The sequence below is a fragment of the Symphodus melops genome, assembly GCF_947650265.1.
Source record: "Symphodus melops genome assembly, chromosome: 22".
NCBI classification, from domain to species: Eukaryota; Metazoa; Chordata; class Actinopteri; order Labriformes; family Labridae; genus Symphodus; species Symphodus melops.
Genome location: NC_136712.1, coordinates 3152339 through 3170601, shown reverse-complemented (window position 1 = coordinate 3170601; position 18263 = coordinate 3152339). Strand labels below are relative to the sequence as shown.

The 18263-nt window shown below is 42.0% G+C and overlaps 3 protein-coding genes across 4 annotated transcripts; 2 read left to right on the top strand and 1 right to left on the bottom strand.

Annotated features, from left to right (window-relative positions):
* Nucleotides 1-492: 492 nt before the first annotated feature.
* Nucleotides 493-8170, top strand: fgf6b (fibroblast growth factor 6b). 2 transcript variants are annotated; one of them, XR_013778072.1, is made up of 4 exons: nt 493-919; nt 1416-1519; nt 4158-7562; nt 7619-8170. XR_013778072.1 is itself a non-coding variant. In XM_079334997.1 (3 exons), exons 1-3 carry the CDS (start codon nt 577-579, stop codon nt 4332-4334), a joined length of 624 nt encoding a protein of 207 aa, XP_079191123.1. In that variant the 5' UTR covers nt 493-576; the 3' UTR covers nt 4335-8170. The 2 variants fall into 2 exon arrangements, 1 of the variants encoding a protein (XP_079191123.1); XM_079334997.1 differs by having other exon boundaries at nt 4158-8170.
* Nucleotides 8171-9283: 1113 nt separating this feature from the next.
* fgf23 (fibroblast growth factor 23) lies at nt 9284-11282 on the top strand. Its single transcript, XM_079335673.1, has 3 exons — nt 9284-9621; nt 9716-9819; nt 10661-11282. Exons 1-3 carry the CDS (start codon nt 9387-9389, stop codon nt 11114-11116), a joined length of 795 nt encoding a protein of 264 aa, XP_079191799.1. The 5' UTR covers nt 9284-9386; the 3' UTR covers nt 11117-11282.
* Nucleotides 11283-13879: 2597 nt separating this feature from the next.
* Nucleotides 13880-16682, bottom strand: tigarb (TP53 induced glycolysis regulatory phosphatase b). Its single transcript, XM_079334995.1, has 6 exons — nt 16575-16682; nt 16300-16337; nt 16060-16181; nt 15074-15151; nt 14857-14967; nt 13880-14372 (listed from the first exon to the last, which is right to left on the bottom strand). The coding sequence occupies exons 1-6, from the start codon at nt 16604-16606 to the stop codon at nt 13944-13946; spliced, it is 810 nt and encodes a 269-aa protein (XP_079191121.1). The 5' UTR covers nt 16607-16682; the 3' UTR covers nt 13880-13943.
* Between the last annotated feature and the right edge of the window lie 1581 nt (nt 16683-18263).

Sequence of the window (18263 nt, the reverse complement as noted above, 5' to 3'; positions counted from 1 at the left end):
GGACTCTGAAGTGCTAGTTTACTGTAGGAGTTGTAAAGGTCACACTGATGGTTTATTTTGAAAAGTACCACAGGAAACGCTGCCTCAGATTCTGTCTTGCTTGTTTGCCGCTGATGTGAAGGTGCTGCACCCCCCATCACTCCTATCAGAACTGCTGCTGCTGGGGTCCTGTAACTCTCTCTCTCCTCCTCCTCCTCCTCCTCCCATCTCCTACTTTTGATGGGGGCGCAGCAGTGAAGTCACAGTGATGTCATTGTAGGATGTGAGTGTCGGCCAAGGTGAGCTGGTTTTTGCGGTGAGTGGTGTGTCCCCTCCACTGCCAGCGTTGCCTGAATAGAGGCGCGGAGCGGCGAAAGATGATCATCGCCACCGGCACCAAATCAAGCTCCGACGCGCTCCGTGCCTCTCCTCCTCCTCCTGCTGCTGCTGCTGCTGCTCACATCTCAGGCTATGGGGCCTTGATCTGCCTTGATCCCCAAATCAGCCTTTACCGCCACCATGCCAAAGGACAAAACATAAGAATAGTTACATTTTTAGGGCAGGTAACTTTGACCACGCGCCCCAATAGTAAACTGGATGGCCATTGCGCAAAGGTGCCTCTACAGCATGTCCAGCGGGGCCAGGACGCACTGGACGCTGCCAGCAGTTCTTGTACTGTGGACTTCTCTCTGCGGGATCGCTTCTTCTTATCCGATTCCAAGCAGGACTAATGCGACTTTATTGGAAAAGAAGTGGGAGACGCTTTTCTCGCGCTCCTATCTGGGTATTGCCGGGGGGAAATCGGAGCTGAACTGGGAGAGTGACTATTTGCAGGGCATCAAAAGAGTGCGGCGACTGTACTGCAACGTGGGCATTGGGTTTCACCTGCAGGTGCTCCCGGACGGCAGGATAAGCGGATCACACAATGAGAACCAATACAGTGAGTTTGCACTCGGACCTAGAAAAAGAGCGTAACCCTATGCGCGCGTGCATGGCAGCGTGTGGAAGTTAGTGCGGGTCACTTGTCCTGCATGATATTTAATAAGAGGTGTCGGCGTGGTTGAAAGTTTCCGAAAGCAAAAACAGTGTACTGAGCCCCCGCATCCGTGCAGTGCGAAATATCCCCCCAAGCCAAAAACATGACATGAATGCTTGGACCCAGTTTAGACTCTCACTTATTTTTACCCTGCAGCAGGACACACTCACACACACACTCACACACACACACACACACACACACACACACACACAATCACACACACTCAGTACGCAGTTAACCGCACACAGGACATCTGAATGCTTAAACTGCACAAAGGTGCATGTTCAGGGGAGAGAGAGCATCCTCCAGTCGCAATGCACCTGCAAGGGTTCCACCCATCAGTGCTGCAGAGGCCACCTCTCTGTGTGACACCCTCCTAACTCTGTGTCTCCTTTAGGTCTCATAGAGATCTCCACCGTGGACAGAGGAGTCATCAGCCTGTTCGGAGTGAGGAGTCAGCTGTTTGTCGCAATGAACAGCAGGGGAAGGTTATACGGAACGGTACGTTTGTGCGCGCGCGCACACACACACACACACACACACACACACACACACACTCGCACGCACACACACACACACACACACACACACACACACACACACACACACACACACCCACACATCCTGCTCGGTGTAAGATGAGTTCATGGAGCTTCTGCATCCTGTGGGTTTATGAGCACTGTTGTGTTTATTAATATGCTCCGATGATAGGGGGGTTTCACAGGGGTCCCAATGGAGAATGCTTTAATGTCAAAAATGTTCTGCTCTTGGCCACAAAGTGCACTCAAGTAAAAGTGGAGCCACCGCAGTATAAAAGTTCTCCATTACAAGTCAAAGTCCTGCACATGACTTTTATGAATGTGCAGACATGTATTCAGTCAAATGTTATTTAAATGTATCTTAATGCAAGAGTCGAAACCATCAGTGTATAAACATGATTTACTGATGGCAACTTGTGCTGTTGCTCTTTTTTTGTCATGATGTATTAGTCTACATGAAAAATGCAAAGTCATTTGCAACCGTTAAGTAATGGAGTGAAATAGTTTCCTCTGAAATGTAGTTAAAAAGAAGTGTCAATAAAAACAGATGGTCAAGTCGAGTACCTCAGAATTAAGCTAAATGCTCCTTTTTGGGACACTTTGTTCATGTCTCTGCTTTTTGCTGATATTACCATCAGAAAGCATTTTTAAATAAAACTCTCCCACTGCTTTGCTGACAGTCAAATGATGAGTTAGACTATTTCTTCAGCGTACAGTTTTCACTCAATCGGACACCTACCCCCCACAGACGACTTTGGACTTTAAGAACCACTGTACAGAATAATTGATCGTATTTGCTTTTTGTTGCTCATAAGAGTTATCAGTATTCATTTTAGCCTGTTTAATAATCAGCTAAAAACTCCTCACAGGAGCTTTAAGTTCTAAAGAACGATGTTGGAGAAGTCTTCATTCAGCACAAGCAAACAAGCTATAACAAATAAAGAAAAGTAAAAGATACCTAGGCAGTATTATATTTACTGTCTCAGGAAAAGTAGTAGCAAGCAGCAGAACACATGCAGAGTACGACACGATCGACTTAAACTTCCTACACAGTGCAGGACTAAGAATTAGCACCATGTGATTTGTTTTTGTGATAATATTAAAATGTGATGTAAATCTGTATATGTATCCCTCCTCATGGAGTGCATCAAAGCAGAAAACAAACTTAACAAGTCATTGCTGCAAGCCACCACTGTTCGATCGACAACCTTGAGTTTAACTCGCAACTGTCTCTAAAAGTGACGATCTTCAAAGGGGAAAATGTCTTTGTCATATTTAAACAAATCCACATAATGTGAATGTTTAAGAATCACCTTTGTTTTATCTACATGAATTTCATAAAAATATATTTTATAATAAATGTTGAAAAATCACTGTACATTTCATACTGTTAAACATAAACCAATAAAATGTTGTTTAGGCAGCAAAAATGACAGTCTGTCATTGCAGCATGGACAGTAAACGTGCAGTACACAACGACTGTTTGTACTTAAAGCTACCATGAGGAGATTTTAAGTGGTTATGAAACAGGCTCAAATGAATACTCATGACTCTTTATGAGCTGAAAAAGCAAAATAGATTATCAGCTACAACAGTTATTTATCGATACAGTTGTTCTTAAAGTCTAAAATCTCTGCTGGGGGGGGGGGTAGGGGGGGGGGGGGGTGGGTGTCAGACTGAGTGAAAATTGCACGCTGCAGAAACAGTGTTTTTTTTGGAGGGGGGAGGGGGGCGGTATATATTTTCCATATTCAAGAGTCATAGTAATTGATATATTCAACACTTTGTCCACAGGGGGCGCCAAAATTGACATGAACCAAAGGTTCCTCACAGGAGCTTTAATAATTGTCTTGTTGATTTGTAAATGACAAATGAGCGAGATTCCTTGGCTTATTAAAAATGGACCTCGCTGTTAAAGGGGAAATATATGATGGCTCTTCTTAACTTAAAGAGCTTAATATAAAAGCTGGATATCAAACCTCAACATTTTCAGGTGGTTTAAAGGCCTCAAAATGTCCTTGGTCTTTTTCTGATTTCAGTCATTGTTTTCTTACTTCAGACTTTTCACGTTGTTGTTTTAACATGAAAACATAAAAAAATTTGAAGTTGTATTGCAAAGGAACAGGAACTTATGGTCTTACTTTATGCTCTGTATGTTTGTTATAACCCGGGGAAAATGTGTTAATGTTACGTCTTTTGCCTAAAGAGTTTGTAAAGAAGCATATTAATGGATTTTAATTCGTCAAACTTAGAAGCTGTGCTTAACTATAAAGTATCTCTGCTTTTTAATGCTGTACAAATAGATCAGCAGTCCATCATAAATTATTTTAATCATTAGGGATTATCTGTGAGTTAAAGCAGTAGGCTGGTATCTGCTTTGGAAAGGGGCATTTCTTTTTGCAACAACATGCCACCTCCTCCAGTTTCCCTCAAAGCATGCTTTGTAGGCCGGCTGTCTGCCAAAGTAAAGGTCACGCAGAAACCATGCATATGTTGTGATGATCATCCTGTGCTGTTATGAGATTTAGGCCGACTTAAACCCTCTCTCACTCTCTCCTTCCTTTTCTCTCTTTCTTACTGGGTTGATTTTTTTTTTTTAGAGATTCTTCGTGGACGAGTGCAAGTTCAAGGAGACTTTGCTGCCCAACAATTACAACGCCTACGAGTCTTTTGTTTACAAGGGCTTCTATATCGCCCTCAGCAAGCATGGCCGCGTAAAGAGAGGCAACAAGGCCACCACCGCCATGACTGTCACACATTTCCTCCCGCGGCTATGAGAGAAACCGGCAATATATCTCACTAATTTGCACATGCGGATGTTCTTCCAGGTAACACAGAAATGCAAAGTCATGTTACACGTGCGGACGGACTGTGAAAGAAAACACAAATATTTATTCTGTTTATATATCTGTATATTTGGATAGCTATCTTTGTATATGTTCAGTGCTGCTTATTGTTTTTATGGACGGGGAGAGCTTGAAGCCTTTGCCTGTCTCACTTTACATTGGTGCTTGCTGTAACAGAACGACGTGTCACTTCCTTTTTTGAGATGAGCGATGAGCTGTATCCTGTGCTTTAAAGAGTGAAACGAATACTTTTTATTACCTCAAAGAACCACTTTACTAGAATAAGGGATGCATGGACTTTTTGCTGAAATATCTGCTAGGTTTATAATTAATTCAACTTTTTTTGAAAGCGCTTGACGGCTCCCTGCTCCAAGTCCAGCAGTGGGGGTTAAAACTTAAATGCACTACCTTTGCTGCACGATTTAAAGGTGCCTTGGTGTTCCCACTTGTGGCCCCCTTAAACTTGCATGTAAGAGACACCCACTGGAGTCAGAAATAGGGCTGACACTCTGCAGAGGGCCTCAGAGGAAGGGGGGTTGAACTATCTCTGGTTTATTTTCTTTTCTGTAATTAGATCGATTAAGTAATATACAATCTGTGTTCGAGACCAGAGAGTGGTCGGCCATGGAAGCTGGCAGGAGGCCAGAAGTTTGACTATGTGGCTAATAAACAGGGTGGAATACTTTTCTATCCAAGCATGGAGAACTTTTTCTTTCAGACCCGGCTTGCACAAAGAAATCGACTGAGCGGATAGATTTGCGAGTGCACAGTAGAAACTGCACATTGTCCTGAAAAGAGCTCCTACACTAACGTAGGCTGCTCTTTATTTAAAAAAAAGGGAAAAAAAGGAAAAAAAAAAAAAAAAAAAAGCTTTTGCTGCTGTTGAACATGATGTCCAAGAAAGACGTTGTAAATAGTCGCAAAATTTAAAAGACGAAGAATTCAGGAGCTTTTTTTAAACGCTGCTTTGTCGCAGTTGCCCGAGAGAGGCAAAAAGAGTTCAGGTTGCACAGTAAACCATCGATGATGGTGCCTAAAGGTTTTTGGTATGAACCCTTCCCCTTACCATTTCGAATTTCACTTTGAGAGTTTGGTGGAGTTTGTTTGTCCCCCGGGACACTTCCTCTGCCTGCCTGCCTGCCTGCGTGCTCTGCAGCAGCACTGCAGTGGCAGCGAGGTGTCGGAGCTAGAGGCAGATTTAAATGCAATTACGGATGAGTCAGGGGTGTGTCCTGAAGAACTGAAGGACAGTGCAGATGGTGGAGGGGATGCACACTACGAAAAATTGTCTAATTTCGACTGAATTTATGGATGGAAATGAGCTGTGAGAGAGCATCTTTTTTAATGTATTATATGGTATTGATTTTAGTACTGGTATGCATGGCAGCAGTTTGTGTGCAAAGCTGGAGATGAACCCCACTTTGTTCAACCGTTGCTCTCATGCTGAACAGTAAATGTCTTGTAACATGTTCTAAGGATGCATCTCTTGCCTCACGTTCCAAGAATCTTTCTAGCCTGCATCTCTCTGCAGTTGTTTACTTGAAAACCTGAATCTTGCCTTCATCCGTTCCTGCCTTTGGAGAGGAAGCAGGACTATTTAAATCCAGGAAAGACGTATGCAAAGGAGGTGGCCCTGCTGCCTTTGTTGTTCGTCATACCCCCTGCAGGAATGTGGATCTGCCAGGATGACAGGCAGCCTCCCACATACCTGAGCTCCTCCTGACCCAACCAAATCTGCTTCTATCACCCCTCACTGTAACCCAGGAGCTTCCTCCTCTCCTTTTAGTTCAAGGTCAGAGTCATCATCCGGCTTTGCCCTCGACCCCAGTGGCCGGCTAAATGGTTCGCACTGTTTCCATGAAATAAGAATTTAAAGTATCTTTGTGATTTTTTTTTTTTTAAGCTAAAACAAAACGCCATAACAAGTGAACTCATGACTGGTTTCCTCCCCCTGCTTCTAACCGATACATTTTCTTTAAAACAATCACCTTTCTTCTTCTAATCAAGAGCCTCGCCTCTTTAAAATGCAGCTCCACAACACGCCGCCCCCTCCCCTTTCCAAGCACTGGTGCTGGGATATTTCTGGGGAGGGGACATCTGCAGAGTTAATGCAGTGTGTGAGGAGCAGAGTCACGCACAGCCTCACCTCTGCTGCTGCTGCACTCAAATCCTGCAGGATGGCACCACATCCATCCTCAGGAGGCTGCTGCTGCTGCTGCTGGGCTCAGCCCGGACCCTGAAACTCTTTTTTCACAACACAGTATCAGCTGCTGCTCATTTTTAACAGTATTTTCTCCTTCACATCTCTTTTGCTTTTTTTCCGTCCAAGGACACATTTTGCAGAGATGCTAAACTCAAACAGAAGGACTTGTTGCTGCTTGTAGATGAGGCTGAGTAAGAAACAACAGATGCACACTCCTTGTTTGGGGTATAATCGTTGTTGTTGACAGAAGTAGCATACAAAAACATAATCTCCACATTTTGGCTTTTCTTCCTGCTGCGAAAGGTGTTGAAGTGATCACTCAGCATGTACGACAACAAGCACTTCGTCATGCCACCCCACAGACGAGATGTCTGACGTCATTAGAAACACCTCACAAAGGACATCTTGATCATAAGCTATCGTTTTCTGTAAACACACAGAGCTGGATCCCTAACAGAGTGTTGGCCTGTGTCTCAAAACAAAGGCTCAACTTTCAGCTTCGACCAAATTTTTTTTTTTACCCAGATTTCTATCGACCCCGCGGCACATTGTTGATCAATTCACATTGAAGTGAAGAGGAGTAACTTTTTTCACACTGGGTATTGATCTATAAGCATGCCTCAGCCCCGGTCTTAATTAGGGGTGTGTGCTTCATGTGTTTGTTTGTTTTAAACTCCAGCTCTGAAAGGGAGTGAGGCTTCACCCTATTCCTCTCATCTCTGTTCTCATATACCTCACCCTCTGCCTTAGTTTTGGTTTGCTGATGACTGTAAATGAAGACGAAACAAACTTCAGTTCTTTGTTTCTGAAAAACAGACAATGCTAAGTAAGGATATTAAAGTTTTTTCCTTTTATTTTTGTACGTATGTGCTGTGCACAGCAGTCTACTGTATTCCTGAGACAACAATAAAAGTTTTTTTTTTAACTGTTTGCTTTTAATGTGTCACTCTTCTTGTGTTCAGCAGTTTAGGGAGACGTGTTCAGATGTTTTACTTAAGTAGTACCACCACAGCGTTACAAGTATATGCCAAAGTCTTGACATGAAGAAACCAATTCAGTAAAAGTGGGAAAAAAAAGTTCTACGTTTAAAGGAACTCTTAGTTTAAGTTGATTTTGGCGCCCCCTGTGGACAAAGTCTTACCCGTTTCTGATCTTTTCCTGTACATGCTTTTTAAGAAAAATGTCATCCTGCTGTCTTTTAGCAGTCAAACAAATTACTCAGTGAGAGTCTTAACTTTGGGAAATGTATCAATGAGGCTGTTCAGACGGCAGAATCCCTTTGCCTGACACCTACCCCCTGGCAGCGGTTCCACTCGTTAAAAATAACGATATAGAAATTAAAAATCTTGTCTCTGGTGGTCTGGTTTGCTTTTGTAGGTCAAACAGAGACAATCAGTTTCAATGTGAGTCTGTTTCATAAACAGCTAATAACTCCTCACTGGAGCTTTAAGTGTAGCCTGTGCAGTAAACTTATATTCTTGTAAGAGTTGACAATGATGCATCAATATGTAATCATGAGCATGATACTTTGCTAGCTGCTCAACATGCAGCTAGCTTGAGTTACTTCAATGACTTATGACCAATTTTGTCCAGAAGACTAAACCATAGACTTCATAAATCATGGATCAGCCTCAGTGACATCACCTATTGGTTACTGAATCACCATTTAAAAAAAACAACCTAAACCTGATTTTGTGTCTACCAAACAACAAATCATCCTTAGTCGAGCACCCAGTTAATACATAACTTTTATGAGTCAGAAAATCAAAACTGATTATTTATTTATTTTTTTTACAATTTGGACCATAAAAACTAAATACATAGAAACCGTCTGAGAAGTTGAGAGTGGAAATCTGTCATGTCATACCATCAAAACACCGGAGATAGTTCAAGAGGCAACAACTACACACTGCCTTGTGTGAGTGTCTCAAAATGCATTGAATTCTATATTTTTCTTTTACAACTGAAAGTAACCTGATAAGTATAAAGTTTCATAAAACACTTTAAGCTACTAAAGTGTGTTTTTCTACAGCTATAAGAGGCTTATGAGACAGAATGTATATGTTTAAGAGGCTTCTCTTACACTAGTCTTCAGTTTAAAGAGACATGCTGAATCTACTTCACCCAGAAATAGTTTCAAAAGCTAATTCACTGAGTCTCCCAGTGGAACAGAACTGAACAAGCAGGTGGCTCCCTCTGCTGGCGACATTTTTATCATGTTGATTTGGTGCGTAAAAGCTGCAAACGGAACTACCTACAAATAGTGCCTAAACATTTAGTTTTTAGTCAACCTTGGTTGGACAAAACTGGAAGTCATTTGATATATTTTGGCATTCTGATATTAGATCTTAAACGAACCGGAAGCACATTTATTAGCCTTGTATTTTGTTTTTCAAACGCGTCTACGTGTTTGTTTTGCTTTTTGTTTTCTTGCTCAATACACCATGCGACACACAACAAAAAACTGAAATTGCGGACTGTGGACCATTAGGAAATAGTCTGAGTTAAAGGTGAATGAGTCAAGACGTTTCACCAAAAATAAGAGCCCTGTCTGACCAAGAGCATCGGGGTAAACAGACAGAGGTGGAAGTGGCCCTTCCGCTGCAGCAAACCCGCACATCTGCTTTGGGGGCGAGTTTCTTTTTTAACCCAAAGGATGTGAGCAGGAGTGGCACTCGGGGGGCTTTAAATAGGAACTGTCTCCAAACTTTGGGACAACAGAGCATCTGAAAACTTCCAGCAGCTCGCAGAGGAAAGCGTCGGAGTTTTTTTGCTGCAGAATGGACGTCAACAGGAGACTGGGGATGAGGGACACTGTGCTGGCGCTCTTCCTCGCTGTCATGCAGGGGCTTCCTCTCGGGGAAACGGCCCCGAACCACTCACCGCTGGTTGGATCCAACTGGGGGAACCCGAGGAGATATGTCCACCTGCAGACATCCACTGACCATAACAACTTCTACTTGGAGATCAGATTAGATGGCACCGTGCGCAAAACCACCGTCAGGAGTTCATACAGTAAGATGCGTTTTCCTCTTTTTCAGAAATACCCAGTTGATGTTTGTATTGTTGGCATACAATCTTAATTTTAATCATCTCTTCTTTCCTGCAGGTGTGATTTTACTGAAAGCAGAAACGAGAGAGCGCATGGCCATCCTGGGAGTCAAGAGTAGCCGTTACCTGTGTATGGATTTGGAGGGAAACCCATTCAGCTCTGTAAGAAAAAAAATCTATAAACTGTCATAAACCTTTGATTCTGTGTGACTGGAGTTTGGCAGCCTTGAAGAGAGTTTATAAAAACGCTTTCTAGAAAGTGTTCTTTTTTTAGGTAAAGTTTCATGATGTCTGAATCAGTTCAGTTAACTCTTGTTTGCTCGTTTCCGCTGATTGACATATTTTAATGAACTGATCAAAAAAATGTTTATTTTGTATTCTGATTTGGGACGTTTACGCAAAGCTTTCTATCCAGTTACGCCTTTTTACGCACAAAAATGACAGCGACAACTGGTGCATTAGTTTTCCTTTTCTATGATTTTATTGACAACCAAGTAAAGCAAATGTCAACAGCGACAAAATGAACTCCAGAAGTTTAGCTTTTTGATAGACTTGTCCCTTAAAAGCAGAGAAAAATGATCGAGCAAAAAAAAAGGAAGAAAAAAAAAGATCTGAGAAACGTACAAATTCCCACCGTAAAAATAAAGAAATGATCTCATCCTTAACAATTTTTAACATTTTAATTTGCAAGATTGCCGCTTTTGTAGGAAATGTACTTTCTAAAGACGAACAAATGGGAAGAGAAACGATCTGGAAGTTCTCAGTGAAAAGAAGCTTCTTTACGCATGGATACCGTCATAACAGCGGATGTACCTATATGGAGATGATAACAACAACCTACAAGATTAACACACTTCTTGCATGTCTGTACATTTTCTTTTTCACAAACATTCATAAAATCTCTCTTTCTAAACATTTTGTATTTGAGTTGTTTTTTTCTGTGTCTGTGCTAAATTAAACTCAATCATTTAAAAGTTCTATCTCTCTGCTTACTTTCTTTCAGCCCATCTGCCTCAGGGACGAGTGTCTGTTCAACCACAAGCTTCTGGAGAACAACCGGGACGTGTACTACTCCAGCAGGACCGGCATCCTCTTCAACCTGGAGGGCTCTCGGCAGGTGTTCTCGGCGGGCCAGAACCTTCCGCAGACCTCCATCTTCCTGCCCCGGAAGAACACGGTCCCGCTGGAGCGCCTCCTGCTCAGGGAGAAGAGGAACCGGGTGGTGGATCCCACAGACCCGCTCAACGTACTCGTTGGCAGGACCGAGGAGGGTTCGGACTCCCGGGCCGTGCCGGAGGACGATGCGGACTTGGAGCTGGAGCTGGAGCTGGAGTTCGAGGCCGGAGATGATGTGCGCAACGTGTCCCGGGAGACGGCGCTGGTTCCGTCCATCGACGATCCCATGAACGTGCTCTCTTTCAACCAGGGCAGCCCCCGGAGCTCCGGAACCATGGGGTGATTTAAATATCAAACAGGGCTCCTAATCTGAGGGAATCCAAGTTTTACTTTATGTTTGATATGATATGAGGGGAAACAGGCCTTTATACCAGTTATTTAAAAAATAAATAATTAGAGTAGACCATTTAGGTATTTCATTCTTATCTCCCACTCAAAAAAAAAAAAAACCTGAGTTTGTACACAATATTTACAAACTGTTAGTCTCTTTTTGCTCATAGTGTTTGTACATCTTCTGCTTTTGTATCAGATTGATGTTCACATTAATTTCTGGTTCATTTAATTAAAAATTAAACAAATTAAATTAGCGTAAATGTTTTTCATACAGGACTGAAATCTGACCCTGAAGCAGAGTTTTAGAGGTATATCAAAGTTGATTTATTTGAGTTATTATTATTATTATTTAAGTTGTGCACCTACATAAATTATTTTCATGACATTGTCCAACTTTTATCTGAACAGTAAACGAGGGCGTAGAAACTAATAATCCCAACACTAGGGTAAGTCTTTTATTGTGTCTTTTGTTTGGTGTATGTGCTCTCTTTACCTTTGAGGTTTTTTTACAGCTGGTCTGAGAAACCCTCACTTGTGAAGTGACCCTTAGGGAAGTCAGTCACCACATGAATATACTTAAAGAGCAGCATTTAGTCGAGTTTTTCTTGTTTTTTTTAAGTCCTTATCTCACAGAGTTGGATAGAGAATAGTCGTATTTGTTAATGTGTCTGTATTTGTACAGTGTAATTCATGACTTGAAGGAATATAAGTACAGGGTAAATCACCTTTACAGAGCAGTAATCTTGATATCAAATCTGAACTCTGACATTTGTTACAGGTGCCGGGCACCATCAACTATCACATGACATCCAGTCCCAAAGAGTATTTATTTATTTAATTCCATTCCTTTCTTGTTATTTATGGTATTTATGAGAAAGATTTACTCAAAGATGTACAGAAAGAGAACATGGATTGTCTTTGAATGTATGAGTTGGACTTGTAGAAAAAGTGTTGCTGGAATTTGGGACAAAATAAACAAAGGAAACATAAAATGTGTTTTGTGTCATTTATGCTCCTTCAGAAACAGGAAGTCACCAACATGTTCAACACCGACAGAAATAAAAACGTTAACACTCGTTTGCTTAATATCCTGCACGTTTACGTTGTATTTACATAAAGAGACAAGATTTTCAGCCGAGTCGTTTCCGAGTTTATTTCTCTAAAATACATTTTGTGTTACTCAAGCTGTAAAGGTTGACATGTGCAGATTTTATTTTATACTTCAACAGTCCAAAGACACTCCAGTAAGTCAGCAGCCAAACTGGAGAACGGAGTGAAGCAGCGGTGGCTTCAAGTCTGTGCACAGAGCTGCCACGACACCTTCAGTTTCATCATTATGGAAGCCAGCGTTTGTTACCACGGCAACAAAACTAGATGTCCTATGCACATGCACGCTATATTGGGTCATTTGTTGTTGCTGTTTTGCAAACAGACGTCAGTATGTGATGTCGATACTGAACAAATGCATGAGTGCAGTATTGCTGGAGACGTTCCTCTCTGACACACCTGCTTCAGAAAACTGAGTTCTGCTTTTTACTGTCAAAATGGAAGAAAAAACTTTGTCTCATTGACAGACTGTATTTTGGGCAGCACAAGAACAACCCCAGGACGTCGAACCTGCGACCAGTGCTTCTGCCCATCAGGCACCTTAACCAAAGCCCCGCCCCCTGAAATTACAGGTCAGCCATGATTGAAAACCCCCCCAGCTACGTTAGCAGCTACCTCTCGTACGATACATTTAGTTATTTATCTGCATAAGTTCATCCCTTTGTGTTGACAGGAAGTCATTAACAACTAGATCACTGCGGCTCAAACGCTGCTGCTCTGATGCCTTACATGACCAGACAAGAAAAAAAAAAAAAGAAAAAAATATTGTCTTGCAGCTTTTTTTCTTCAACAAAGTGACACACACACAAAAAAAACGCCCTCCAACAAAATACGTCAGCATTGTTACGTTATATTGCACAAAGTCCAATAAGCAGCACTCAACTGGAGATGACAGGAGACTCCACGTGTACTCGTCACAACGACAGGCCTCAAACAGCTTCTGCACACGCACGACGCTGTCACACAATCATCCTGACGTTTCCTCCCTTTGTTCAAAACAGTGAAATGCCTTTGTTGTATTTTTAGCTTCTTCTTCTTCTTTCCCCCCTTAAAGTTTTAGAATTAAAAGATCACATCTTTTTTAGAATTATTCAGGCCGTGACGAGCTTCAAGGCTCAGCCGTTCAGCCGAGGGGGGGGGGGGGATGAAACTAAAAATAGAAAGAGATAAAGCACTTCAACTTAACACTGAGAGGCCTCAAATAAACACTCAGGAATATGCAGCACGCGAGGAACAAACACAAACGCCACGCATGTCTCTTTGCAGTATTTTTTACGAGAACAACGCTGCATTATCTTACACCGCCTATAAAAGTGATTAAGTGTTTCCTTGTTGTATTGCACGAGTTAAATGAGCAGACACACAACAATGAGAAATCCCCCCCCCCCACACACACACACACACGACGACACAGCGTCATAAGTTCAGACTTTGGTATAAGATGATAAAAGAGGTGATTAAAACACACAACATTAAAAAGTAGAGTATGAAATAAGTGCATACTGGACTCCAGCTGAGGATGAGGAGTGTTTGATTTTGACTCACTATCAACATTCAAGCACGACTGATTTGTGAGCATCTTTTACCCTGTGCATTGATGTATGGAGTTTGTTTGTTTTGGTGTACTGTACGCGAACTCAACGTTTCCATCCCTCATCTTTTCCTCGACATTATTCAGCAGCTTGGAGGTCATCCAGGTGATTCTTCCTGTTCGTAAAGACGCAGCGAACAGCGGTGAGGACGGGCGCGCCAGACTCAGGCCGGCTCAAAGTGAGGACGAAACGGGTGATTCCAGTGTTTGGACAGGGTGCGAACAGCTGGGACAACCTCACCCCCGCCGGCAGAGAGCTGTCCAAGTCCTCCACCAGGTGTTTGTTGGCTACGCGGATGTAAGCGCCGTGACTCACGACCAGAGCGTGGACCGACACTCCCTGGAGGCCGTCGTCTGCCGAACCCCCAGGTGCAAGCTCCGAGGCGGCAGCTGAGGCTCCGTTCGCGGCTTCTGACGATCCTGCAGAAGCATCCGGATCGGACCAGCTGTGCTCCTCCGACATTTGTTTGAAAAGGACTTTGAGGAATTTTTTGAAGCGCAGCCTCACCTGGAAGTAATGTGACATCGAGCCAGAGCTCAGAGGTGAAGGTTCAACCAGAAGAATATTGTTAAGCTAAGCCGGTCTGAGTGTGCGCACGGACCGACAGACAAGACTTTTTGTAGTTTTCACATCTTTTTAGTTGGATAAAAGTGATTTAATAACTCGATCTATTTGCATATCAAGCAAAAATGTCCAACAAAAAAATATGTTTCGGTGAGTTCTCGCATTTATCTTTTATCTTTTGTATTGATTTATTAATCGGACAAATCTGTTCATGCTCACAGGTTACGCAGGTCTCCTTGTTTGCACTGATTAGCATCTCGGTTTGTCACACTTTTTTTTGTATGCAATAAAAAAAACAAAGTCAGCAACAGTGACGTTGGCAATTAGAAGGAGTTTTTAAATGCAGTACCTAAAAGTGAGCACAGCAGGGCGCTGTTGCACAAGCTACGCTCTCCTGACCGAGTGTTTTTCATGGTGGCTGACTCACCTGGTCTAAAGTCTCTCCTCCAGGAGGCGTGAAATCCCGACACGACTGGCCAGAGGCGTTGGCCATGTTCTTCAAGTCCTCTTTAGGACGTCCTTCGCAAACACCAAAGCCCTGCGTTTACAAAAACAACCACCACTTAGACTTCTCAAAAAAACAAAAACAGATCAGACGACTTCTTTAAACTTTGAAGGAGAACTGAAAAACCAACAGGTCTCACCCTCTCTCTGAGTAACGGCTCCAGAACCATCTTCATGCCAGAGCAGTGAGTGTTGTTCCTCAGGATGAGCTCAGCCGTCTAACAGAGGAAATGAACACTGGAAATGACTGACTCTCAACATTTGAAAACGCATAAAGAATCTGCCGCGCTCAAACCTAAAAGTCGTCAGAGACCGCAGAGACACGAGTGCTCACACAACTATTTCACATTCGGGCGGAGAAAGTCTTTTCAAATGCATCCTGTTCTTCCATCTTTTCTCCACACTCAGAAGAGAACAAGAGGGACAACGAGGCTGCTTTGATGCAGTTATTTGCTCCTGATGGGAGGAAGAGTAAAAAGCAGCTCATATTCAACACTCAACAGATTCCCTTCTATACAGATGACCTCTGAGCCAAACGGAAACATGTAACGTCAGTGATGTCAGAAACGCTCAGAATGACTCAAAGCGCCTGAAGGCAGTCGTGACATTAGTCTCATTAATACCGCGTGGTGGTGCAATCTGCACGACCAGAGGCTGTTCTAAAACAGCATCATTTTTAATGTAATGTTGATGTTCATCTTACTGATTGTATTAACCCTGAGGGGAAACAGGCCTGAATCACACACACGCACAAACAGGACGTGTCGACATGCATCAGTGCAGAGACGCACTGCTACACAGGGAGCGCACCACAGCAGTTGGGGGTTCAGTGCTTGGCTCAAGGGGAACCTGGACGGTAGTCTTAGAAGTGACCTGGCAGCTGTGCAGCAACCAGACCAACTTCTACCCTCCGGTTCTCAAACCCGAGTCCCTACAGACTGAACGACAGCCGCCCCAAAACCCTCCATGTACGTACACACAGTTGGTGTCTTTAAATCAATGTTTGTGACCCACTCTGGTACTTTTGTCATAGTCAAGTCGTCCGTTCATTCATTTTTACGTAAACATTACTGCCTTGCTGGGTGGTTTCAGGATTTATTTATTTGGCACACATCTTTAGTCTCACCTGTACTGCTCGTTGAAGGTTACTGACGAACACGTGGTTGAATGGGATGTCTTTGAGGTATCTTCCCACCGCCTCGCCCTGTGTCACACCTGTCTCTGATAAGGACGTGTCCACACCTTGTCCTTCAAAAACAAACAAACACACACACACACACACACACACACACACACACACACACACAGGATGTAATGACAGATCTGTGGTGGTTATATGATCATACACGTGTTATTAATGACGTACCTTGAAGAAGCTTGTCCCTGTTGTACTGTGTTTCTCCACTGTGTAAAAACACAGCAATGACAATGAATCAGTCTCAGTGTGTTAAACATGTAAAAAACAAGTTAAGGATACACGTGTTTAAATGTTTAGGTAGCTTAGCACAAACAGACGTTGCTTCGTTACGACACCAAAACTGTTTTACGTGAAACAAAACAAATAATAAATGACTGTATTTTAAAGTATGTGAACAAACGCATACAAATAACAGTTTCAACTCAAAAATAATAGTCACTTACTGTCGCACGAGCGTCAAACTGAATGTAAACATTTTCAGCAGCAGTTGTCGAGGCTACTTCCTCGTTGGTTCGTGCGCAGCCGATTGCGTCATCACGCATCATGTGACGTAAACCTTTACGCTCCGAAGCGAAGTAAATACTAATTAAATACTAATTTAATTTAATTTAATAAATATTATTTTTACAGTCTATGGTAAATACGACCAAAAAACCAGGAATATTAGCATTATGTCATGCAAATAATTAATGATAAACTTTTATTAACTCTTAGCGTGTGCTTATGTATATCCCTGAGTTTGTTACTTCTCTTTATTTATTCCATCAAGTGTCATCTTTCCTTATAACCTCAACATTACATTGTTTTTTTTAATGAATTGTATTCAGAATTACTGCACTCTTTGCCCAACTTTTTTGTAATACTGGTATTTTTTCTACTCGGATTACTATTAAGAAATTACAGAGGTAAGTGTTGTTTTAAAACCTTCATGGAGAAAGCCTTTTATATGAAATGAGTTTAAGGTTTTTCCATCTGTGGACATCTTTGTGTATTATTTTCTTAAATGTTTATGTGGAGCAATAACTTACATCCTCGTAATTCATGGTATAAAGCTTGGATAAACTGGGTTTCATTTGTCCTTGATGTTTTTGTCAAGGACTTTGTGAACTTCTTGTTCTTTTCTTTCTTGTCTTGCCTTAGCTTGTGTTTAGTTGTGATTTTTACAGTCTACGGTTGTGACAGCAGTATATCTTTTCTTGGTTCAGTCGCCCTCTAGTGGTAGAAGAAACTTCACAGACAGTTTAAAGGCACAATTCAATGAATGACTAGTCTGCACAGTAGCAGAGGAATAATAATAATGATAAAGAAGTCTGATGATTTTGGCCAATTTTATTGATGAAATATTTGAGGTACGCTGTGTGGTTGCAGGTGGGGGTAGTGGGAGAGGAGATCTGAATAACAACCACACTGAACAATGACAAAACATTCCTGTGGTTTAAAAGTCGACTAAATGGGTACCTCAAAAATCAAACATTTCATTTTTCTCCAATGAACTTATCGAAACATGCTGATGAAACTCCCAAGAGAAAAAAAAAATCTTTTTTTTGTCTTTTTGATACGTGTATAACGTACAGCACAGTCTGTTTTTTGACTTATATGAAATAACCTATTCTTAAAGTCTAGGCACGTATGAATGCACAGTGGAAGACTTTGTTTTGATTTACAGAAAAGAAGAAGCACCGTCTTTCCTCTCATCCAGACAGAAAAAAAAAAAAAAAAAGAAACCCGTCCAACAAATTCAGAGTGAAAACAAAATGTGTGTGTGTGTGGTGTGAAGTTTTGATGAGGTAATGCGAGTTGGGCTCTCGCTCTATCCATCCAAATTAAACCTGAGGTACACAAACATAAAGAAGCAGCAAGAATATGATAGATTATAAAGATACAAATGAATCAAACAAACAAAAACAAAAAAAGAGTAAAACATGCTAATCAAAAAAGATCAATAAACACAAAGTACTTCTAGTCCCGCACCAAACTGTGACGTTTCCTCCAGTACACGTACAACAGAGAAGCAAAAAAAAAAAAGACTTGTTACATATCCAACATTTCATAATATAGCAGCACACAAGTGAATCACAATAAGGCATCTTTGTGTAAGACTAGAAAAGAAAAAAAGCTTCATAGCAGCAACA